Source organism: Paramisgurnus dabryanus, chromosome 2 (genome assembly GCF_030506205.2).
Source record: "Paramisgurnus dabryanus chromosome 2, PD_genome_1.1, whole genome shotgun sequence".
In the NCBI taxonomy this organism is placed as follows: Eukaryota; Metazoa; Chordata; class Actinopteri; order Cypriniformes; family Cobitidae; genus Paramisgurnus; species Paramisgurnus dabryanus.
The window spans coordinates 22293865-22321149 of NC_133338.1; the positions used below are offsets into that span (position 1 = coordinate 22293865).

General features: G+C 38.2%; 1 protein-coding gene across 1 annotated transcript in view; it reads left to right on the forward strand.

The window, feature by feature from the left end:
• Positions 1 to 2525: 2525 nt before the first annotated feature.
• fgf11a (fibroblast growth factor 11a) overlaps positions 2526 to 27285 on the forward strand; it is a 117516-nt gene continuing 92756 nt past the window's right edge. Inside the window, exon 1 of the mRNA XM_065248638.1 lies at positions 2526 to 4118. Within this exon, the coding sequence (XP_065104710.1) occupies positions 3926 to 4118 (193 nt within the window). The 5' untranslated portion in view covers positions 2526 to 3925. The remainder of the gene's footprint in view (positions 4119 to 27285) is intronic.

Genomic DNA, 27285 nt, shown 5'->3' on the forward strand with positions numbered 1-27285 from the left:
TGCTTGTTCTCCCGACAGCATCTAGCTTCTCTCGTGCTAACACATTGACCCCAGTGGATCTTATGAAAAACTTTCCATAATTTTACTCAAAGTCAATGAGAATCACAGCTAATCGCTGTGAAAAATGTTAAGCGACGACGTCAAGTATACCTGCGCAGCGTCAAGTATACCTGTTTTGATTAATGCCATTAATGTTAATTTTTTTAATCAGCGTGTACAAATGTTCAACTAAATGAATATAAAATGGCAAAAATTAATGCACATTTATACATTGATTGAATAGATTTATAGAATTTAAAAAAAAAACTTGTCATGGATTTATTGCATTTTGTGGAAAAAATAATTTGTTTTTATAATAAATCTTTGAAAAAGAAGTTATGGATTTGAATTTTTTATGTTTTTATAACCTAAAGATGCTATGTGAAAGTTTGTAACAGAAAATAGTGGTTTTCATCTTGTCACTTTCTTGGTATAGAAAACACGTTTTTACCGAAATTTGTCAAAATGGATTTATTGCGTTTTGGAACCAAACTCTTCATTTGTATGTATGTACAGTATGTAAAAGTGAAAAGTTGAGCCAGCTTAAAAAGTTACTTTAATTGAAAATTCCTACAAAATGTAAGTTCATTCAACTAAAATTGTTCACCTAAACTGAAAATGTTTAGGTTATCAATTGAAGTATTTTTTATTTGATCCACCTTTCACTTTTTACAGTGTATGTGGGTGTGCTTAGAACTTGATCATGCATCCTAGAAGCGAGAATAAATTGGTATGTAGTTACTCACATGGCGGCAGTTGAGTGCTGTGTTTTAACAGGATGATTAAAATGAAAGAGGTCTCTACTCTCTGCCAGCGATCTCCATCCTTCACTAGACATGCACTATTGCAATTAAGGCGTTCACATTTGCCAAGAAGAAAATACTCATTCATGATCTACCCTTGAGTAAGACACAGAATTTCCTCAAAGACATCACAAAGACTGCAGCAGTAACTTTGTATTGTACACATTCACACATGTCGGTATTCCCCAACATTACAAATGTTTTCTATTGACTTGAATGTTTTTATCTAGATATTTTTCCTTTTCTTATTATATCAAGAAAAGAAAAAGACTGAAATTCACAGACAAATTTAAGTTAATGGTAAAAAATGAGAAAATTAAAGGCTCACATTTTTCAGACATTCTTCTTTTTCAGTTGAATATAAACTCATTTTAACTGACAGACTACAGATAACATCTAATGGTTTTGACAATAAAGATAATGTTATATATATGATCATTCCTTAGTCTTCTGTGTCTTTGGCAGTTTCCAGACATTTTATGAGACTTTTATGTCTCTGTCTAGTATCACCACTTGATGTCATATTAACCGTAACACTGTTATAAAGTGTTTTGACTGGCTGTATAGAAACAAATCTTCCATAGCACCAATAAGCGTGCTGGCGGCTGATCAACACGCAAATAGAGGCGTCACAGGCCATGACTAATTCAAACTTGCTGTGGTTATAAAACCTTATTATAAGACTCATTTCAATTAAGCTGCTGGTGAAGAGATCAGAGCCCCATTCAACCTGTGTGCTGCTCAGCTGGCTAAATGTCTCCGCACTGAACTCAGACAGAAAAGAGGAAAAGATTTAAATCAGCATTCACTGTGTGTGTTTTAAAGGGTGATTTCTTCTCCATAAAAAGCAGTGAAATGCTGCTGACGCACGTCAGTTTCTTTGGTTTCCTGTCTTAGATGAATCATTTTTGTTTTTATCAACTCATACATGAATAATTTAAAAGAAATAAATGTGATGGATTTAGGGTTAAAAGATTGAGAAGAATGGAGATGAAAATCATGATATGAAAGATATTAAAAATTACAGATAAGAGTTCTTATTCACAGTGATAACTAAAATAAGTAATATCAAGCAAAAAGTAATTTGTATTAATAGGTAATAACATAGTAACAATGTAGTAATTAGAACACATCGACTTTCAGTACATGATTTTGATTTGTCAGCAGAATTGTGTGATCTTGTGTTACATTAATGTGAGTTGTCCTCACAGACCTTGCAATCATGTCTGTAATGTGTTGATTCACGTGGGATGTGTGTTTGTGTCTGTTGGAAAGAGAGCAAATAAGGACTGAGTGTTAAACAAAAAAGAGGCACCTCTGTCTGACTTCCTTTTTGTCACTATCTGTCGCTTTAAGGCAGCATGAGGCAGGTTTAATTTTTTAATGCTCCCAAGCAGAACAGCAGAGAGAGAGAGAGAGAGAGAGAGAGAGAGAGAGAGAGAGAGAGAGAGAGAGAGAGAGAGCAGACAAGTGGGAGGGAATAAAGAAATGAGAGGGGTGGGCGTGAGGACACCGAGAGGAGGGATTTTGAGTGATCGGAAAAAAAAGGAGGGATCTGAGTGACAGAGAGGGAGGGAAAGAGGGAGGTCAGAAAAGAGGTAAGGGGAGGGTTTACAAAGAGATAGAAAGAGAGAAAGAGGAAGTAAAGCGAAGCATGTTGCCAGTGGGGAGGGAGAGCAGACACACAGTCACTGGTTCACACACTTTCTCAATCACTCTCATCCGCGCACACACACGTCCTCGTATGGAATCAGAGGTGCCTTGCTAAAGAGACTCTTATACAGACGCTTGTGGGAGTAAAAATACTTTCATCAGTCTGCGCTCTGAACAAAATTCTGGAAAATTGGGTTAAAGCTGAGCACGGGAACACAGGACCTAAAGGCACCTGGGGATGTTCTTTAGACGGGACCTTCATGGTAAAACCAGCATCTGGAGTTAATCGATACCCAGGAGCGTCTGTACCGGACAGATGCCTGCAACATTCATCCTGAGCATTTCTTTCTCTCCCTCATCTTTTCATTATTGCCTCCCTGCTCTCCTCTCAGCTGGTGTGAAGGACACAGATCTAAGTCCTCCTCAGCGCGCTCTCAGTGCCTGGATGTCTTACAGGAGGGAGGTTTGATGCTCCCCTGCTTGGTCTCTCTACTTGCTCTCGCTCGTTCATGAATGTCACCTCTATCCGTGGAAGCCGCTGGAATTTACAAACATAGGAGCTGACGGAGAAGAGCAAAGGGGAATGTCAAGAGGGCTGAGGAGGAAGATAACTTTCCAGATTCATCTGTCAACTCATCTGCTGACCCAGACATGAGGTCCAGGGTCAAACGCATCAGTTTTTGACTTGTACTCATTGTGTCTTTCTTTCTTCGCATTTGTGGTCACAGTCTGATGGATGCGATACTTGAAACCAGGTAATGGATTTTCTGAGTTCAAGTACGATTGTCTCAGGATATCAGTGTTTATGTCCATAGGATCTGTTTTTTTTTATGGTCTTCTGTCACTTCTGAGGATGTAACGATTGGATGTTTTTCTGAACTTGCATGATATTTGAGGATCGGCAGTTGATCCAAAACTAAAACTGAAAGGAAGTGAGGCACGAGAGTTTGTGCCTGACAGGGTGGAACACAATCGCAGGAACGAGTGATATAGACAGACCGACGGAGAGAGTATGGTGGCACGGTGTCTATTTCAATTATCTGTCAAAATACAACTACAGCTACATGGATCATGTACCGCCACTTTCCAACTGTGCAACACTAAACAAGTCTCACCAAGGAGATCTTTTATTGACCGAAATTACAATATCAGGAATTCTGCATGCCAGGACTAGTTTGATAGCCAAAAAAGAAAATAAAGTTAATTTTGAACTTCGCTAGGGTTATGCCCCACCCCCTTTTTCCTGAACCTAACCCCTTTGGTTGCCTATTTAGTTGTGACACGTTCTCCCATTCGGTATTGTGGGAGAGTCTGCTTCACTCTAAACGTCTGCCCTAGTCTGGTCCTCTTCTCTGTGGCCCTGGGTGATCGAACAGGTGGGCGGCCCACTGACGCCCTCTGCGCCCCACGGGTGAGCGGGGAACGGCAAAATGGCTGCCCTCGCCAGCTCGCTGATCCGGCAGCGAAGGGAAGTCAAGGACCCCCAGGCCAACCGCCAGATCACCAACAAACGAAAACCTTGCCCCAAGAGCAACAAGTCACTCTGCCAGAAACAGATCCTAATACTTATCTCCAAAGTCCGGCTTTGTGGCACCCGAGGGAGAAAGTTAGAGAAAAGACCCGGTGAGTTTTTCAAAAAAACACATTCATGTAAATGTTTAAAGAGTTTGTTTTAAACTTTATGTAGTTTTTTATACTTTTCACTTATGTTGAATCAAAAAGTTTGTGAGTTGCATTAACAAACGATGTATAAATTGCATGTACACATACGAAATTAATTTCTTTGAGTTATGACATATTACCTACAACACACATCATTCTGCATGCATATTCTTTTATTTCAAGTTTCGGCTTTGTAGTTATTGTAGTTATGGTTTTAGTACCATTAACAGTGTATTGCGTTCCAAGAGATTACACATTTTCCCTCAAAATCATTGCAGAAAGTGTGATCAAAGTCTACAGATTTCATCTTGGAATGCTTATGTGTGATTGTTTTAAAGGAGTTCTCGGTTATGGGACTTCGAATGAGTTTATGGGTTACATAAAATAGAATTAAAAAATGACATTTTCAATTATGATTTATTGCAAATAATAAACTGAGCTGTTTGAGAAGAGACATCCTTGATTAAATCTTTACTTGAAAAAATATTGCCTGACATTTATAACTCAAGAATGTACTTTTCCCCTGTGTCCGATGGTAAGTGTATGTGTGTTACATCAAGTCTTTGAAGGCTGATAATCGTCTAGTCCTTGCTGAAAAGCTTGTGTAGGCTATATTTTGGATCAAGACCTGCTCACAGTTTTTAGAAATTGCCATGATCTTTTCTCTTTATGTTGCAGTACTGCTTTTGACATTGTCTGATCACATGAACAACCAAATACAGTACACACATCGATTCTTTACACGCACATAAAAATGTCATGGCCTCATTTGGAATGAGCTGTTCCTGTCTTTTCCTTTCTCTCGCACCCCTCCATTCCCTAACCGTGTGTTTGTGCTTTTTGGAGAGGTCATACAGTACATGTAATAAACCCTATTGACACCTACCCTTTATTTGAACAAATCATTCAGTCAGTTGGGTGTTTAAAGCAGAAATGTGTCCTTCTTTGCACAATTAGCACTATTAAAGGGAATAAAAACAAATAAAAAAGATATCTGCCACACTGTCAGAAATAAAAGTATAAAACAGTACCTTTATTGTCAATGGGGCTGTACCCTTAGGTTTCAGTTTGGTACCTTTACAGGAATACAAAACAGAATACAATTTTGGGTAGATTACCGTACCTTAAGGACCTTCATTGTTAGAAAAAAGTCAAAATATGTACCCTAGCTGTCAGTGGGGCAGCACTCTTTAAAAAGGTAATTGTATGGACCGTTAGGTACAGTTATATAAACATTTAGTACCAATATGTACCTTTGAGATACTAATATGTATTTTTGAGGTACTAATAAGCTCTCTTTGGTCCCAGTATGTACCTTTGAGGTACTTAAATGAAATCCTTAGGTGCAAAGCTATACTTTTTGAAAGGGTACAGCCCCAGTGACAGAAAAGGTACATTTTTGTACCTTTATTTTTGACAGTGCACCAGTTGGGCAAACATAGTCCTGCCCCAAACTTACATTATTGGTTGATCTACTCTTCCTTTATCAAACCAGCAGCGAAATGTTTTGAATGAGTCACAGAGCCACAGTCTTATAACTAACAAATGGCTTACAATTTTCTCAGAATATTAGGTTTTGAAATAAATAAATGAGACTTTAGCTTTAAGATATCACAGGAGAACAAATATGGAACAAAACGGATCATCCATATGCATTGCATTGTCATTTATATTTTCATATCAAGTACAGTTAAAGGCGGGGTGCATGATCTTTGAAAGCCAATGTTGCCCTTTTGATAGACCCGCCCCACACATAACCCAGGCAACAATGTCGTTTAGGAGACACGTGCCTTACTGCTGATTGGGTACAAGTATGTTTTAGGACTCCGCCCGACTCCCTTTTCCAAAGTGTTTTTTTTTAATCATGCACCCCTCCTTTAAGTGAGCTTTAAGTATAATTTTTGAGGAGAAGATAACACTTACATGAAACTGAAAATGACGATTTGTAGAACACACACAAATTATTTTATACGATTTTTGCTGTGGAAACATGCGCTGACTGATATATAAAAATCAAGTGTTTTTGCCCCTCACAGCAGGGGGAGCCGTAGAGATTGATGAAGTGAAGAAATGCGAAATAAATCTGAGTTTGTTCGGGAGATCGCAGCATGAACATGACTTCATGACCCCTCCGGTGTTTGTTAAAATAAATATTTCATCACAGTAAATGAGTAATTCTTTATAACTTTATTTTTTAATGCAAATTACTTGCCGTGGCCCGAAGGAATGTTAAATGCAATTTTAAAATAGAACAGTAGGCTCCCAAAAGCTCATTTCAAACAGAGATAGTAATGTTTGGAAGAACTGCCTGTGAATATTTGCCTTTGTGCTTATGTTGCTTATCTAGAAGTACAGACAAGCCTTTCATATATTTTAGTAGGATTGATTTTGGACTAGGTTTGATAAACATAAAGACTGCATATTTGTAACAAATCCTTATTTGTGTATAAATACTGTACACCCAAACTTGAACCCATATTCTCACAAAGCCACTCTCCTTGGGACCCAACCTGCTCTTAGGGCCCAGCTGTGTGAATGTCACCGCTGTGGGATATTTATGACGCGTGTTTTCCAAGTTAATCATGGTAATCGCCATGGAAACCATATTCCCGTAACGCAGCATCTGCCGCCGCAAAGCGCTCACACGCCAGGCTGTAATTACCTCTGTGAGAAATGGTGCCGCTTGGCGGTATTTGGCGCAGTGAGGGCAGAAACGATTTCTGTCAGTTTTAGGTTGTATGTATAGCTCAGTCTGCTGCAGTAGGGCGCACGTTCTGTGCCTTTCTTACCTTTTGATGGAAAGGATCAGAGAGACTGCATGACTAGCGTTGCTTTTTCAAAAGCACAGTTTTGCTTGTGAGCACAAAAGTACTGTAGAGAGAGCTGCTTAGTGCGTACTTTATGGAGTGTAGGTAAATTTTCCCTTATTTGATTTAGAAACCGACTGCCTTTTTAAACCTATTTCTTTTTTCCCTTGTATTTATCATACTACTGTATATCATAGCATCAGTGTCACTTCTAAAAAGTGACCCTGTCTGTGATGTCCAGCCCAAAGTCTTATAATCTTATTATGAGAAGCACCAAAGTTTGATTTCACATTGAATTTTTGGCATAGCCTTACTCTGTCAATATTACAAATATCAATGTTATATTTTACTGAATGTTTTTTATGTAACGTATATCGATTTCATGGAAAACTGTATATCACAAAAAATACTTTAGCTGGGTTTTCACAGGCATACAAGCAATAAACCGGCAAAATCCTCTTTTTATTGTAAGTTAATATTTGAGGTTAATTTGATGTTTACAGGTTGAAAATAGCATGTGGATATTAGAAACAACCAAGCAAGCAAGCAACCAAAACTACCGTATAGCATTTCTAAATATTATTAACTATCTGTCAAAATAGAAGTCTCTATCAAGTTTATGCATTTTGTTTTAATATATAATAGTTGCTTAATACAGTTAAAAGTGTATTTTATGTCGCTTTTATAGTTAGTCACTAGCTGTTGTTTGTGCATTATTAATAATGACCGCATCTTTTTGGATCATTAGTCACCAAATCCTGTGTAAACACTTAAAGTGTAATGATATTTCCCCTGACACCAATGCAATACTTCTGGATATCAATGACAACACAGTGAGCTCAAGAGAGACATCAAAGACGCTGTCTTCCTCTGAAACTGTCTCTGCTGGTGATGCTGTTAGACAGCATTCCTTTAGAAAAGCATTGTCTTAGAGACTATCTGACTAGTCTTTCCACCTGAAGACATGATATATTTACTCTTTTCAGCCTATAGTCTGGGTCTTAGGCATTAATGTGCATTACATCTTTTAACTTCTTTTCCACCTGTCTACAATAGCTACGATTCATGAATTTCATTAAAGTTGCATCTGTTTGCCTGTAGATGTATATTAGTAATCATTGTATATTCTGTGGCATTTTATTTCAAATTTCACAGTAACAAAGCAAGCAGATGAGTGTGCACGGTCACCGTCTGAGCTGTTCCAGACAATTTTATGAGTCTAACTTATGCCCAACTAAGTTCTTATCGTGAATAACTCTTAAAGGGGACATATCATGAAAATCTGACTTCTTTCATGTTTAAATGCTATAATTGGGTCCCCAGTGTATTTATCAACCTGGTAAATGTGAATAGGATCAACCCAGTAACTTACTTTTGGTAAACCATTCTCTGCCAGCAATTAAAAATATAGGTCATTGACATTTGGCTCCCCTTGTGATGTCAGAAGGGGGTAATATCGCCCCTTAATCTGCATTATCCAACCACAGCACTGCCATTAAGTGCATCAGCTCATTTGCATTTTAAAAGACACCCAAAATGGCACATTTTTGCTCACCCCTACAAAGCGTCAATTATAACATTACATATAATAAATGATCTATAGCAGGGGTTTTCAAACTTTTTGTGTGTGTGGACCACTATTTGTAATAAAAAATTTTCGCGGACCACCTCATAATACTTATAATAAAATATGTCTACACAAAGTCCTGAAATAATCTGCACCTCTAAACAGGCTTACTAGCACTAAAACTATAACTGGTCATCACATCAGTAACAGGTTTGTTAAAAGAAAGTTTACTGCACAAAATGGAAGCCACATATTTTATTTATTTATTTACTCAAGCGCCCGAACGCATGGTTCATTTGAACAACGGGCTTATTTCCATAGCAATCGAGTAGTATGAAATCCATGCAGTAACAAGAACACTTGGATAGAGTCAACATATAAAAAAGTTTTTTTGTAACATATAAAAATTTTTTTTTCATATAAGTTGCCTATAAAGGCTATGCATGAATGAATTAATGAATTCTTCATTTCGAACAATTAAAAAATGACAATTTAATTAAACATTTATATCAATATTCTTATATCAATATCTTTATATAGATATTCTTAAAAATATATATTATTTTATATTTTATTTTGCCTTTACACGGACCACCTGCAGTACCCTCATGGACCAGTGGTCCGCGGACCACAGTTTGGAAATGGCCAATCTATAGGATATTTTGAGCTAAAACTTCACATACGCACTGTGGGAACACCAAAGATTTATTTGAAATCTTAAAAAAGGCTTGTAAAATGTCCCCTTTAAATGTCTTTTATAAAAAAAATATTTTTTATAACTGAATGCATGATTTTCCTTCTATGCGTTTCAGCATATAAATAGCCTTGGATCTAATATATGGCACTAAAAATGTAGAATTAACAACTTATAATTACGCTAAGGTCTGCCACTGACAAGAGGAACTGCTAAAGCCGTATAAAGGGAGATTTAGAAATAGTTTTAATATGAAGAGATATAATCACAGGTGCTTAAGGCAGCTAAGGATTTGGGTATTGACAGCTAAGCGAATATGTGCCCAAAATATCCTCTCAAGTGGGATTAACAGACATTAATGAACAACCAATCACCAATCACGACTGCCCACTCAGCACTGAACTGAAGGTCATACCCACCCCAACCCAACACTGCACCAAACATCTGAGACATGAGTACATTTGACACTTTTAATCTGTGAGGTTGATTTGAATCAGGAGATTACAACAAAGTTTAAATGTGTAAACACATTCTTCACCCCTAGACTATAAAGCTTGTCCTTTTGCCTCAAGAATGTATGTGTGTGCACTGTGTGTTTGTTTGTAAGGCGATAGGAGGACAACAAGCGATTGATAATGGAAATTTGTATGCGTTGCGGTATTTGCAGATCGTTGGAGCACTTCATTGTTACAACGTGATTCTTTCGTCCGCACAGTCTCCCTCTTATTAACACACTCGGATTCATCAATAACACTGTCCAGTCCAGCTCTCCTTATTTCATTCCTCTGTTTCCAGAGCTCTCCATTACAACTCACACACACTTTTACTGTCTATCTTATTATCTCTGTGTGTGTGTGTGTGCGGCATCTTGTATTGTATCTCTTTCTTCTGTTCTTTTGTTTATTCTCTTCTGAGTTTTCCTTTTTTACAGTAAGTCTTTACTTGCAATGCTTTTGGCTGGCTTGGGTTGTTTGTCTTATGTTGCCAGTGGCACAGACAGTCATTGTGAGTGTATAATGGGAACGTTGTCGGCTCTTTTTCTGGGCTAACGTCTCGCTCTTATTGGGTGACTGTAGATTGCTGTTTCGAGCTTATTACACTGTGAGTGCATGTGGTTGTAATTCTTTCTGTTTGTTGTTCAGTAGCCCGGATGACGTATCTGTTGTGTTTCTCATTTTATTGTGTGCTCACAGATTTACACCTTCACTTTATTGAAAAATTACAATAAAAATCCTCTTGGTTTGTGAAGCTTCAGCTTGATATATATTCCAGTAAGCACTGTAATGCTAAACAAGTACCAGATGGAAGTGTTGTGATGACAATTGTGTCAATTTTCATGTTTTAGTGATTGTGGTTTACATAAGAAATGCTAAACAGGTGTTAGCAGAAGTGGGTTTTGTATTTGGCTTCCAACATTGTTTTAACATCGGATCCAATGTTCTGTCCTTTCTCACAGGAGGAGAGACATGCTGATGGAACGCTGTTGTGTGTTGTATTTGTATCGCTTTATCTGATCTTGACGTGACCTCAAATATTTCCTGCCAAATTCGCAGAGGGACCATAACAGAGGTCACACACGCACGCACACACAGAGAAAGACACATACTGAAAGACACACACTGAAAGGATACCTTTCAAGGTAGTGTAACCCAACACAAGAAAACCAATTTAACAAGAGCGCAGGCATCAACAATTTAAAGCATAAAGACAGACACAAACACACTGAGAGCACCCTACTTGTGTAACTTAAACCAAGATGACTATGGTAGCTTAATAAAAGAACAGACGTCATTCGGTGTGGAACACACACGCGCACGCACAGACACAGACCAAGAGAACTTGAATCCATAACCTAAAGAGTAACTCTGATCAGATCACGTATACTAATACATACAAAAACGCAGATTTTTTTTTAAATTAATTAAAGTATGCTGTAAACAGTAAAATCAGTTCACGTGAAGCAATTAAATGGTTATAATGTAAAACCAAATTAGCATGTAATAATATGGAATCTCTACCTGATATACAGGTAAGTGGCACTGTGCTGATTTCCCTGAATTTTTGGGAAGAAATAAATTTTTTTTTTTGAAGACATTCCAGAATATTTCTCCATATAGTGACTAGTGAACCTCGACAGTTTACAATTAAAATGCAGTCTAAAATTGCAGTTTCAATGCAGCTACAAAGGGCATTAAACGATCCCAACCGAGGCATAAGGGTCTTATCTATCGAAACGATCATGGCCCGGTTCCCCAAAACGTTCTTATCGCTAAGTAGTTCTTAACCTATTCCTTAACCTCTCTCTTAACTCTATGGCACGATTCCCAAAACGTTCGTATGCTAAGTATATCTTCTGTAAGTCACACTTTCGTAAGGTTGGTCTGGACCATTCGTAAGCTCTCTCTTAGCATTGTTTGAGCGCAAAACGCTATCGCCGCAGTCTTTAGAAATCAGCAAAGCGCAGTACAAGTCAAACTATGGTATGCTAACAATGATTTTATGTTATGGACATTTTAAGACTTATAATAAAATATGTTTGCAATGGATACAGGACTATTTATGCAGTTCACTTTATTTGGTATCAGAACTAATGAATCAAAGACAGCGCCGGTGTTTGTTCCTCATTGAAGTCTGTTCCCTCTATGTTTATAGCGTTTTCATCACGTTACATTTATAATTTATTTAGAAAGATTAAAGATTTCAAGATTTGGTTACACTAAAAAGCAATAATATCATGTATTCTATTATACAATTTATTAAATATTTCATATGTGACAGTTTTATGTCTTTTAACATATAGCCTGTCTTTTTCTTTTCTTTTTTTCTCTACTGTTTGTTTTAAAACTGTTATGTTTCCAAACATAATAAATATATATTATACATATAATATGATTCATACTGTAAAAATAAATGACTTACAATCAAGAACAGTCAAGATACATTACATAAATGCCCACATATACATCTCAGTAGCCATTAAAACTTTCAATGTATATAAAGAATAAACGTATAATGTGATAAAAATGCTATAAAAACCTTCGCGTGAAGTGGAAAATCGATCCCTGAGTGATCGATCGCAAATAATTCAGCACCTTCACTTGGGACAGCGCCATTGTACGTCGTTCTTAAAGGCAGCGTGTTAAGAATCTTCTTAAGAGACACTTCGGGGAACACACTTAGGAACATCAACAACTTTGGTAAGATATATCTTTTTGAGTCTTCTTAGCACGCTAAGAGTGAACGTTATCGGGGAACCGGGCCCATAATTTTCATCTAAAAAAAGTACTTTTAAACTTCTCGAACAAAGCCAACACCTGCTTAAGATACAAAAACACACATTATGCATTTAGAGCACAGTGTCTTTAAACAGCAATGTCATTGTGTTTCAGTGAGTGTTAGGTTGTCTCGGGTTAAATCCCCTTGTGGATCAAGTTTACACGCTAGATACACATGCATACTCATACAAACACTCATTGGGAACTCACATGTTGAACATTCACACCTGCTGGGCTGTTAATCTCGGTCTCTGATGTGTGTGTGTGTGTGTGTGTGTGTGTGTGCGTGCGTGCGTGCGTGTGTGTGTGTGTGTGTAATAAAGAGAGAGAGAGAGAAAGCTCACTTGCAAGAAACTTGTGTATACTGTACATTTCACCATTAGAAAGGTTTGATAACAGGTGTGTTGGATCAGAGGAAATAGTTATTTTGATGTGCTTTGAACACAAACACACTCAATAGGATCCCTGTTACTGGGTTGCATACAGTATGTGAGTGTATGTCAATCGACAGTCCAAGTCCTTGTTAATGTGACCACACAATGACGTCAGTGTTTGATTGAAGCCTGGAGTATAGTCTGTTTTTTGCAACATCATCTCACGGAAAGTTGTGTTATAATCACGAAAAATTTGATGAATTTATTTGTGTCTATGGCACAAAATTTGGCTTTTTTTGTGCCTTGACCATGAATGTCTTTTTCGTGCCACTCAGCACGAATTTTTAAAAATAGTTTTTTGTGTCCGTGGCTCAACTTTCTTTTAAGTGTCATTTTATGTATTGTTTTCTTTTATCCCCCTATTTTTAAATCATTGTCGCTTGGGGATAGATTTGGGGTTTGGGTTAGGATGTACTTTTATGCATTATTTTCTACATGTTTTTCTTCCACTTTTAAAAACTATTCTCGTCTGGAGTTGGGGTTAGAGTTGGGGTTTGGGTTAAGATGTCTAAAAATGTAACCGAATGTGATCTAACCCCAAGCGACAATGGTAAGAAAATAGGAAAAAACAATGAGACCACAATACATAAAAATAAAATGAAACGAAAAAGAAAGTTGTGCAATGGACACAAAAAAACTATTAATAGAAATTCGTGCCAGTGACACGAAAAAGACATTTGTGCTCAACGCACGAAAAAAGCTGAATTTCGTGCCATGGATATGAATAAATTAACAAATTTTTTTGTGACTTTATCACTTTTCATGAAATCAGTCTGTTTTTTTATATCTACACAATCATACGCGCACGGCCGAACGCACAGCCTTAAAAAAAATTTTTTTTCACTCATACGTGTACAAATGCACCTTCTCCTGTAGGCACATGCGCCACCTATGCGTACAATGTGCGCAGGTTTTCAAAAACCCTGCGGTGCACATATAGTACTGTATAGTTATAGTGAAAATTGCATCATGTGCATTGTAGGTGGACCCTCACATATGCATAAAAAATTGATCATGCTTCGGCCTTGGCTACTTTGTCCTTCAGATCTTACATAAAGATAAGCCCACCATGCTTTATGCAGCTATTTCAATATTTTTATTATTCGATTTGTGAAAGAATTGTTGAGAACAGTTTTGTGAAAGCTTAAATGTTAGATTTTATACATTTTAGATCGGCATTAGACGTTGTGATAATTCTTTCAATATGCATCACTAAACAAAAGTGCATTTGCAATATCAGGCAACGTTTTAAACTATTCAGTATCTAACTTTTACATATCAAGCCATGACGTTGTAGATTACATAAAAAATTTATTTTATATTTGGTTTTAATAATTTTAATTGCACCAATAGACTGTAGCAGATGTACTGTAGACAGCAGTGTTATGAACGTTTACAAAGATTGAAGCTAGCAAACAAATTACCAGCCAGCAAAGTCAGCATGCTAGCAAATAAAATAAACACACCTCGAACAGCTGACACCTACACAGTATCAGTATCCGCTGGTGTAATTTAATCTGTCCTTTCAAATAGTTGTTTAAGTGATATATAATGAAATAGATAGGAAATAGAGATTATTTCATTTTGAAGTGGAAACTTTATTTCTTGTTTATCTTGCCCATGCCCAAAATGTAAAATAGTTACATTTATTTTATTTTTCAACAAAAAAGTAAATGTGCCTTCTTGCAATAAGCGTACCATTAGCTTTCTGCGCAGAGCAAAAATATGAAAAAAATAATGAAGCATTCTGGCAGTGTTGTACTGTACTGTGCTGTCATATTTTTTATCTTTAGAGTACATTGGAGTCAAAGAGATCCTGAGAGAGGAACATGGGTCTATCCGTACTGTACATCATTACGGGACTTGTATTCGCTCCACAGGCTCACTTTAAAGAATGTGCGTGCAGAGGCGATTCTAGGGTCTATGGGGGCCCCAAGCAGAAAAATCCCTGTGTGCAAGAAGTGTGCAAAACTTTTATACAATGTCCTTTGCTTAACCCACTATTCCGGCCATTCCCAAACTGTGGTCCGCAGACCACTAGTGGTCCGTGAGGGTACTGCAGGTGGTCCGTGAAAAGGCAAAATAAAAATATGTATATTTTAATATTTTAAATATGTTCATATTTTGGGCGAACGTGTACTGCTGCCTAATAAACGTTACTGTGAACTCATTCATTCCGGTGCCTGTGAACGGCACGCTCTCTCAGTTTAACGTCGTTCAATAGGGTGCCAGATTTGTATATTCTTCCAGGCGAAAACCTGACTAAAACACACTGTAAACAGGCCTTAATGTGTAGCGGAAAAAACACCCAATCTGGCAACACCGCCACCACTCGGCGTTCACCAGTCACGCTGCAAGCGTCATCACAACAACACAGACGCTGCAGAAATTCCTGCCGCGCAACTAAAATAGTTTAACATTAAATAACATCATATTTGTCCTAAATCGTTAACGATTAACATAGGCTGCTAACGCATATTCCGGATCTTGAAATAGACTTTGAATAAGCTCACGCTATTTAACGTGCACGTGTGGTGTGCAATACCTGCGAGTTGTCATACACGCAATGCCTCGCAACGCTTCTCGCCCGGGGTGCGACCCCCACCCAGCTAGCCTTTCAAGGTATGTGTAAGCAAATACAAAAATTAAAAGACAGTCAATGCTAATGTAAACCCTGGTTGGATAAGGATTTAAAGTTGGACATGAAGATGAAATCTGACGCATTTGGCTTCAGTGTTAAAACTGATCAAATAATTGCTGTCTGTGGTGGTTCTATATGGGCTATAATGGCAATCATTTAAAAAAAATAATATGGGAAAAAATAACTATAAATTAGTTCATTTTAAAATTTGTGAACTGTGAACTAAACTAGTTCATGTAGAAAGTGAACTTTCCCAACACTAAGAATATGTATATAAATAATTATGATATAAGGTTAAGAAACCTGTTGTACTGATGTGATGACCAGTTATAGTTTTAGTGCTATTAAGACTATTTAGATGTGCAGATTAATTCAGGACTTTGTGTAGACATATTTTATAATAAGTATTATGAGGTGGTCCGCGGAAATTCTTGATTACAAATAGTGGTCCACACACACAAAAAGTTTGAAAACCCCTGCACTATTCTACAGTGCAACAGTTACTGCGAAAGATACATATATACAAGTGTAATCTTCATCATACCTAACATTATTAACATGTTTGGATGCATAAATGGCATAACATGTTTGGAAATAATGACAGCAGAGAAATATTTTCTACATTATACAATGATAGCAATGATTAATAACTTATTTTTACAAGAATTTTTTAAGAAACCATTCATTTTATGACTGCTATACTAAATAATCTCAGTCATAGTTACTGCTAACTGTTATGTAAGTTAGTGTCCTAGAGTTAAATATTAGTAAACTAAATATTAATTTCATATCTGAAAATACAGAACAGTATAACACATACGTATGTTGATTTTCTCAGCAACAATGCAATTCTATAGACTTGACAAGAGGTTTTCCAGAGATTTGTTTGATAATGTTTGAGACCTGACAGGGTGAGGATGTAGTTTGTCTTACCTCCCTTAAACTTATCATCTCTCCTTTCTGCTTTCCTTTCCCTGCTGTGCACAAAACATTTCTGATGTCCATCTACAGGAACCAATAATGATCGAGTCAAAATAGGATTTGCATTGTTATTTAGAAACTCCCTTTAGTCTCGTCATGTTTTCATAAGCTAACTCACTCGCGTGGCGTCTTTTGAATGCGGTTGTGCGCGAATGAACGCAAAGACGCGCACGGACATGAATATGTGCGTGTACGCGTCATTGCGACTGCTTTGTTGCTTTTACAAGCGTAAATTGGTAACTACATTGCATATCCGTATTTGCCGCGATTGTCTTTGTAAAGGATTGCACTAGTTAACTGCTAAAATTTAAACATGAGATTTACACTTGGGCACGTGCCTGACTGGAGCTGGACCGGACACATTAAACCGCATGTGGGTACGAGGCTGCTCACTTTAGCGCCTTTCTGCGGTTAAATTGTTTTAAATCACTTGAGTGTTAGCATTTGCAAGCCTTTGAAACACGTGCAAATAATAAACTTTTCCTATTTAAATTTGCGTATTAATCTGGCAATCGCAAGCAAAACCGTGGGTCGTGATCCGTACGGATCAACTGCGACAGCACGACTGAACGATACAACGTCACCCATTCGCTACGTTCATTTTCGAAACTGGCAAGTTATCCACCTGGGTTGGATTTTGACTGGGCTAAGCCAATGTCAATCAACATTCCATCCAATCGGAATTTTGATATGCAGTCATGTTGAGTATCTATGTTCATCTACCGGGTGTAGCTGGCCATCCGAGAAACAAACTCGGGGGCCCTCTAGTGGCTCGGGGCTCCAAGCAGTTGCCTGCCTTGCCTGTTGACAAGGTGCGCCTCTGTGTGCGTGCATGTGATTGTGTCCCTTGAGTGATATGCGGTAAAGCTTAGAGGGCAGTTGAATTTAGACAGTGACAGCTGTGTCACAGTGACTGTGTGTGCGTGCGTGTTTATGTATGTTTTAGATTTGTATTTGTATATTAAATTACCTTTCTTTTGGATGTGACATGCAATTGTGGACACCCCATGGCGGATTACTTATTTGCAGAATTGGTAAGCAGAAAAACTGTAAGTGGAGGAAGAACCACCAGTTTAAGATTAATCATCATTTTTTTTTATAAAATCTTTGGTTCCCTTTAAAAGTCGTAATTTCAGTGATGGAATAATAAGTAAAATCAGAACGGTTTTAATTGCTGAAAATGTATGGATACATGATCACTGTAATCTCAAAAATTATTTTTTACAAGAATAATTCACAAATATGCAAAAAAGATTTTATAAATGTTTCGAAAGTTGCAACATTTCAGCACCTGGGAGAGCGCTGTGAGTGTTTTAAAGGAAAACACCACCGTTTTTTAAATATTTTACTATGTTCTTACCTCAACTTAGACAAATTAATACATACCTATCTTCTTTCAATGCGTGCACTTAATCTTTGGACAGCGCGTAGTGGATGTGATAGCATTTAGCCTAGCCCATTCATTCCTTAGGATCCAAACAGGAATGAATTTAGAAGCCACCGAACACTTCCATGTTTTCCCTATTTAAAGACTATTTTTACATAGACAGTTACATGAGTAGTTACTAGTGATGGGATTTATGGCTCTTTGAGGTGATCCAGATCTTTGCGATCCGTTCCTTTTAAAGAGCCGTTCAAAAGAACGGCTCTTTTGCTCTTTTTAAATATTTTGTTTTAAGAAGCAAGCTTAGGGGCATCTCAGTTTATCCTGGAAATAATCACTGGGAGGAATGATGAGGTGAGATTTATAGTCAAATAATTAAAACTGAGATATCACACACCAATATCTGAGTTTGAATTATTCTGAAATATTTATTATTACCTCATTTGTCATGTGTAGACTATATTCCATAGGGTTGCACAACATCCCTCTGCTTGTACAGTGACATCACTATTTTGGATTTACCTTTAGTACAAAGTGTGTGTATGTGTAAAGCAATGTTGACTTATTTTATTCATACAATACCTACTCACAAATAAACATCAAAAACAAAGCCGGCTGCAATGAATTTCTGTGCAAAACAGCTTCCCTACTACAAACACTTCCACAAATTAGAATAAATAAAATGGAAATGTCTACATTCAATCCACTATTACTACTATTACTACTGTAAACTTTGCAAATAGGACATCAGCCCCTTCAAGTCTTAAATGAATGTCACAAGGTGACGATCTTTTTAAGGGCGGAACCAAAGTTAAGGAAGTTTGGTTCCGCCCGGAAGGTTTCCCACCGGGCCGCATTCAAGGACGGACCTTCTCACTTCCTGGTTTCCAGGGAAACCTAATCGGGCTTTACGAGCCACAGGTGAGAAGAGTTAAGTAAGCGAAGTGTGATTGGAGGCTGTGGGAAAGGGAGATGAATAAATAGCTCTGCTGAAACACAAAGAGAGGCACGTCAGACACGAGAGGCGATCGACACGGGGAAAGCTCCTCTGCTTAAGGCAGCAAGAGTATCCGCACCTTTTGAAGAGCCCGTAGCCTCTGTTGATCCGGGCTGCGCTACGAGCGCGCGGAAAGAGGACAGGAGCCACGAGAGGCGAAAGAAAGGCAGGATGGGAAGAGAGAGAGTAAAAGAGCACCCCGAAGAGAGCTTTTGCTGGCTGGAATAGTGCGATTGTGAGGACATCGTGAACCTTAAAGGTTATGAGGAGAACGAACATATGACGGATTGAGACGAAGTGGAAAAAGGGATCTAAAATGGCATCGCTGTGAGTACTAGAGCAAGCTGAAAGTGACTGTTGTATTGACCTGGTTTATGGTAACTCCCTTCAGGAGAAGGAGGACGGCCCTACCCCTCATAGAGCGTGGTGGGTGAGCTGAGGAAATATTTACCGAAGCAGACACAATAACGAACGTCACTAGCTGGGCCGCATATTTCCATCGCCACACCTGAACGAAGCGAAGTAAGAGAAGACGGGCGTCCTTTTTGTACACTTGGAGTGGTGGGTGAGTCTTTGTGCTGTGGAAACCTTTATTTTTGACGTGGTGCTGTCTATTGCTGTGGGTTGCTGTGTTTGGCTGTGTGTTTTGTCAGATTAACCCCCGCCTTCACACACTTCGTCAAGGGAAGACAAAGAGGCTGCTGGCGTAGTTAGTATAATACAGGATATGTTGTGAGCGTGCTTCGGGCCTCCAGAAATAGTACGGTGCTCAGAAACGATTCTTCCCCCCTGTCTAGCCATTGGGTGGGTGTGAAGAGTGGCGGTGAAGAGCTGAAGAAACAGCAGAGGTGTGAGTACGATTTGGGGCTATTATTGTTGATGTTTTCCATTGCATAAACATTGTTGTTGCAGAGAGAGAGGTGACGTAATCCCTTCGTCCCGTGGCCTCTACAAAGGGGCGCCCCTGTCCAGAGTTCGAACACCTGACGGTAACGAGGAAAGGGCAGCGCTCTGCCCGGTGAGACGCTGGGATTTTCCGCCCCTCTGCTACCATCTACTGGTCGTGAGGGTTCGCCCCCGACGCTACCTAGGAATTACTTACCCCAGCACACGTCGCGCCGATTGCTGTAAAGCCCGCCACTGTGTTTCTGTGTCCAAGTCGATACCTGTGGAGAGAAGAGGAGAGAGAGTGATTATTCTGAGGAGAAACAGAGTGAAACCTGTACTTACGGTACGCTGAGTCCAGCTAAGAGGTGAGAGCCATCGTAAAGCCAATTTACTGTGCTTTTGTGTCCAAGTCGATACCTGTGGAGAGAAGAGGAGAGAGAGTGATTATTCTGAGGAGAAACATAGTAAAACCTGTACTTACGGTACGCTGAGTCCAGCTAAGAGGTGAGAGCCATCGTAAAGCAAGTTAACTGTGCTTTTGTGTCCAAGCCGATACCTGTGGAGAGAAGAGGAGAGAGAGTGATTATTCTGAGGAGAAACAGAGTGAAACCTGTACTTACGGTACGCTGAGTCCAGCTAAGAGGTGGGAGCCATCGTAAAGCAAATTAACTGTGCTTTTGTGTCCAAGTCGATACCTGTGGAGAGAAGAGGAGAGAGAGTGATTATTCTGAGGAGAAACAGAGTAAAACCTGTACTTACGGTACGCTGCGCCCAGCCAAGAGGTGAGAACCGTCCAAAGCAGAGTAACTGTGCTTTTGTGTCCAAGACGATGCCTGTGGAAAGAGAAGAAAGAGAGCGAGTGAACGACCTGAAAAAGGAACTGCGTGAAACCCTGCCAGGGAGATAACGAGAGCCTGAAGAGGCCGTTATTTTAAGTTCCCCTCCCTCTCTCCCCTATTTATTTTATTTTAAGTAATTTAAATAAAGAGTATTTTAATATTATGCTTACTGTGTGTGTCTGGTCATTGGGGTGGCTTTGGGAACCTCCTCGAGGTGGAGAAAGGGGCGTGACCTTATTAACATCTGGGTCCCTACCCCTACCTGTGACATGAACAATAACATCTGTTCATCTGTGTGAAACACGCATAGGAAAAAAGAACGACAGAAAGAACGGCTCCCCTCCAGCAGCGACTCGGCTCCCATCGTTCATGTTTATGAGCCTTTCAAAAGAATCGGTCCGTTCGCGAACGTCACAACTCTAGTAGTTACAGGAGTACATTTGGTGGAACAAAATAAAAGGTGGCGAATTTTTAAGCGGTATTGTATCGTGGAAGAGCACTTAGTATGCAGCACTTCCACCTCGGGCACAGTAATATTGATGGGAGTTTGAGCAAGAAGAGGAGTAGTCAAGAGTGATGTTATTGCACGCGAGGTCGAAGTGCTCTTCGGTCATACAATATAGTTCTAATCTTTATCTGCTTAAAAATTCGCCACATATTATTTTGTGCCAGCTTACTTACTCATGTACCTACTCATGTAACAGTCTTTAAATGGGGAAAACATGGAAGTGTTCTAAATCCCGGTTTGGATCCTAAGGGATAAATGCTAACACAGTCACAACACTGTACAAAGATTAAACACACACATTGAATAAAGATAGGTATGTATTAATTCGTCTAGGTTAAGGTAAGAACATAGTTAAATATTGAAAAACTGTGGTTTCCCTTTAATAAAAAATAGCCCAGTTGCCTATCACTTTCCCATCTCACCATATCCAGAAGTAAAAAGTAATCACATACAATAAATGCACACAGTAATAATCTTTTACATTATAATCCTTGAATTTTCCATATTTAAAACATTTTTGTGTGCTGTTGCATGTCCCGTATGTAATAAGCAAAGTGTATGCACGTTGTTGTCCCGTCTATAGGTGCATATTTACTAACACGTTTTAAATAACAAAAAATCTGTCTATTTCAGTTGCCTCCAAATAGCAACTTGCCAACAATATGCCTTAACACAGGGGTTTTCAAACTTTTTGTGTCTGTGGACCACTATTTGTATTCAAGAATTTTCACAGACCACCTCATATACTTATTATAAAATATGTCTACACAAAGTCCTGAATTAATCTGCACATCTAAATAGTCTTACTAGCACTAAAACTATAACTGGTCATCACATCAGTTCGACAGGTTTCTTAAAAGAAAGTTTACTGCACAAAACGGTTGCCACATATTCATACACCAATCGATTTTGGACGGCACTGAACTTGAACGTCACGGCTGAGCGCCACTGGCCTATTTTAGTAATCACACAATAACTTGACAATTTAATTTAAAATTTAGATCAATATTCTTATATAAGTTTTATTTATATACATATATTCTTAAAATATACATATTCTTATTTTGCGTTTACACGGACCACCTGCAGTACCCTCACAGACCACTAGTGGTCCGCGGACCACAGTTTGGGAATGGCCGCCTTAACACACTTCGTTTTCAGATCAGCATGGTGCACACATGGGCACAAATGCATTGGTATTTAAACAACTTGACGCAGGACGTGAAAGTGATAACTCCGTTGAGCTGAAACTAGCAAAAAACACTTGCGCTTTTCGCTGCATTGAGCCAGGTGTATAATAGGCATAGAGTTCATTTGATTAGTATATTATAAATGCTAAATGTTCAGTTTATTATCTTAAGCCTTCCACACGTTTCCTTCATGTACGTAAATGTAGGTTGCAGTAGCCGAACATAGTCATGCTGACAGATGGCCCATGGGGTTTCAATTTTTCTGCAGAAAAACATTTATTGATATCTTTCCTGAAAAATGAGGGATGACTCCATACAACAAAAACATGAACTCTCCATCTATGCACGGGCACAAATAAAGATGTGTGTATTGATCTCGGAGAAAATGAGCAGCCCTTGGCATAACTGTACTGTAAATACTCTTGTGGTAAATACCTTTTAGATTTTATGGATACAGGCTGTCATAATAAAAATGAAGACAAGTAGCAGTGAGGTTAAACAAAATGACTCTGAAATAATGCTAATTGTTAGAAAAATTTTAAAGGCTTGTGACAATTATTTTCTCCCTGTGGTCCACAATAGTGGTTTTGTTGTTGCTCTAAAAGCATCAATAACTACTTCTTCACTGACCCTCAGAATTAAATGGGCCATTTTGTGATGCTGTTCTTTAAAAGATTTTGAATTCCCTCTTCACGTTTAAAATGAGTATGCTTACTCACAGGCTGATGGTTTGCTCTTGGGTCCAATATTGCTGGCACTTACCCATCTTTAAATAACAGCCTCTTTGCAAAGCCCGCATTATATTGTGACAAGTTCACAAAGCACTCTGTGCCGTATTGTAATGTTCAAACTTTTAAAGTTGGACTGATGTGATCAGGGACATTGTTAAAAATAAGCTTGTGTCTGACATGCAGAACGGCCTGTGCGTTTCCTTGTCGACATAAAGCACAGATTAACCTCATATTTTTTATAATTAGTTTGTATATCTTTATGATAAATAGTATTTTATTTTTTTATATCTCTGAAATTTTTTTGTACCTGTTCAAATAATATTGGAACAAACTGTTAGGTAGCACAATTAGTGGAGTTAGTGCTGAAATTACACTACTGTATGTGCAGTACAGTATGCATTATGCTATTTTTATAATAGTTTTTTCTTCAAGGGTAATTTTGCAGAGATTGTGAACATAAAAGTGCACTTTTTTCACATAAAATCATTGGTACACTCATTTTCAACCAAGTGGTGGGGAAATATTAGACAAAACACAATGATGGGTTGCTTCAACCCAACTACCGGGTTATTATAACCCATGGTTGGGCAACAACTACCCAGCATTTGGTAACTTCCAATATTTTCCCAACGCTGGGTTAAAAATAGTGTAGCCAGGCCTTCAGTACTGAAGGTGTGTAATTCATGGCAGCTTTCTTTGGCCAATGCCGGCCCATGAGGCCATTTGACCGACATGTCAAACGACCAATAACATTTTGTTTCAGGGAATGGAAAGTCCCCACAACAACAGACCGGCGTGCAACATGTCAGTCATTGAAATAACCAGCCACAACCAAATAGCATCTAAATAAACAACATTACTCAGCATAGAACAACAGTGTGCACTTCATCAACAGCCACACTAATGAGACGCTCCCGGTAAACATCTGTTTAAAGCATATCTCTCCACTTTTTAACACCTACATGCAATTCGGGAAAACTGAACACAAGACTAAATCAGCCAGCTGTGACATACAGCATGCGGCTGATATACCCTTCCCAGTTAGGTACTTTACTTGATCTTCTATAATCGATACGAGGGGGCACAAAACTAGTACAATCAAATCTGCAGGGAATCCTTCAAGCTGCTGACAAAGGGTCAGCCAGGCTTGAAAAATAATACTCTTCCCAAATACCATTGGCAAACAGGTCCAAATATCTCTTTTTGGCTCCACTCAAAAAACAAACAGTGCTAAATAGCACTAAAAGTGGTTCACTGGCTCGTATTCATAGGGGAACCATTTTAAGTGCCATATAGTATGTAGTACCTATTGTTCTATATAGAACCATATCTGGTGCTATAGTGGTAATGAGCAAAAAAAAACTACCTGTGACGATCGGTTTTTGCTTATGCCGTTTATGGGCTTTCCCCGATAAAAGAAAACCGTTTTAGACGTTTACATGACCCCACACATTATCAGTTAATCGGAAAGCATAATCGGCGTAAGACTGTGCATGTAAATGCACTCATTATCACCCACGTAAACGTGACTGCTTCACTTCCTCGATCGACTTTAGAGCTTTGTTTCTTGGGGGACACAAACTAATTGCGACACACACTTCTCCTTGAAATCCGGTTTATTTCAACAAATCAAAAGATGACTTCAACATTCCTGAAGTGTTTCTGGTTAAGTGTGCCATAGGCATCAGACGTTTAGCCAACATTTCGTGATGTCTGAGGCTGAGACTAGGTTGAAAATAACTCACAGAAAAATGTCCAGTTCACCTAGGGTAGTCTTGATTATTACAGCGGTTCTATGTTGATCCACATCTTTGTTAATATATAGTTAATAGAGGAACTTAAGCATAAGCTACTGTACCATATGACTTGGATAAGTGTAAAGCATAAGTGGGTGTTTTTATGCCTTTAGCATTGTGATGGTTTCATTTCACTGACAGTACTTTATACCTGCTCCAGTGATTTTAAGAGAGTTTGATTTTATATTCTTCTAAACCTTATTTTTTATTTATCTGTTCCAAAGAGAAAATCATAAGTCACTGTCTGTCTGGTTAAAACTTTATCAACCTCTTAAAACTAGACCTGAATTAATTAAGTCTGAGTGTGCTACTTATCTGTAGAATATAAAGATTCTCATTACAGTTCAGCTTTGCTCCTTGGAGAATCTATAAAAGTTAATATTTAAGAATATATAAGATGGATTTGTTTGTTTGTTTAGTGCTGTTTCTCTTGACTATCATAAACGCTTAAACTGTCCACCGGTCTTCAGAAAAATCTTTAAGATTTTGCAAATTCTTTGCTTTTCCAGTATCTTTGCATATTTTATCCCTATTTCTACAGTGACTGTATATTCATCTTTTTACACTGAAAACATTTAAAATCTCAGTCACAACAATAACACCACAACACAGTACCTATAAAACTATGGGTATGTAAACGTTTGTGGGTATGTAAACTTTAGAACAGGGTGAACAGTGTAAATTGTTATTACTTTAAACAGGTAATATATCTTAGGTAGCTTCTGAAGGGCATTAAATGAGAAATTATAAACAAAGTACATTCTTCTTTGTGTGTGTTTCCTGGTGATTATAACCCATGACATTTGAGCTGCTTATGCAATGCTCTACCAATTGTGCTACATTTGGCCCCCCGTCTATCCAATTGAGCAATAGTATGACTTGGCAGAACATGTTGCCATCTAACTTCATGTTTATGCTCTTTGTTTGCACATTGTTGTATTACATAAAAACTAGGGCCGGGACTTTAACGCGTTAATTAAGATTAATTAATTACACAAAAAATAATGTGTTAAACATTTTTAACGCATTTTAATCGCACTTATTTTTGCACCACGGAACATTTCTCATTGGATGAGTTTCGGCGGACCGATTATACTGGAGCACAAACTAGCGTTCATGAGACTACAACAAACCACAGTGAACATGAACGAAGAAGCTGATGAGATCGCTTTGGTTGGCCTCGTGGATGGGAAATTCTTTTATAAAAACGAACGGATGGAAGCGTCGATAAGAGCATGGTTGTGTGTAAGCTATGCAACAAGGAATTCACATATCACCGCAGCACATCGAGCCTCAAGTATCATCTCAATGCAAAACATAAAGCAGCTAGCGTGGACATTAACCCGACTCCAAGTACAATGACTTGGTTGAACAAAAATAAACAATATGTTGTTGCTTAAGCTTATGTATTCAGTCATTATTCATGGTATGCTAAAAATCCATGTGAAAAAATAACTTCTCAATGTTCTCAGGTCAAATATTTAAATGTGATTAAAATGTGATTAAATTCGATTAATTAATTACAAAGCCTGTAATTAATTAGATAATTTTTTTTAATCCTAATAAAAACCTTTTTCATTTACAATATATTTTACATCACAGTTATGACAACTTTTTCAACCAGTTTGCATTTAATGATTCACATTTGGATTCAATGATTTAATTAACTAATACCTTTCAATTAAATTGAAACCAATGATTTAAAACAAACTTTTATTCTCCAAATCTCACAATTTTAATATGATTACGACATTGAGTATTGTTGTGTCACCTATGTGAATTATTGCAGTTGTTATGGACATAATGTTTTGGTTTAATTAAATCCCTTATAAATAATACATTTATTTCAGTTATAGCATTCATTTATTGCTTCTCCCCTGTCCCAGCCTGTACTGTTCTCATTTCACCTCTCTATCAACATCTTGAAATGTTAGCTGGCAGATCTCTCTCTCTCTCTCTCTCTCTCTCTCTCTCTCTTCATCCAAGTCTAGCATTCATCTGTCCATGCTCACCCATCATTAATCTGTTTTTCTCACTCTCTTTTTTTCCATAAAATGAAGGCATCTGTATGTGCGCTTGGACCCCTGGGTTGTGTTTGTGCTGACTCAACATACATTCAATTATAATTCAGAATCCACTCAGACTGGTTCACAGAGCCTGGGATTTCATCTAATTGCAATGTGTGCCCCCCTGCGATGTGTCTGCAAATGGGCGGGGCCACTCTGCACTTTCAGGGAGTCCCTAGTCAGCAGAAAGTGTTATGGGGGACGGCAGGGGGCGTGGCATGGTCAGAATCAGAGTGTCTCTATGGGAGAACAAAGTGTAATTAAAAGATTCTTAATGGATTTATTAATGAATGAAACATCTCTCTCTCTCTCTCTCTCTCTCTCTCTCTC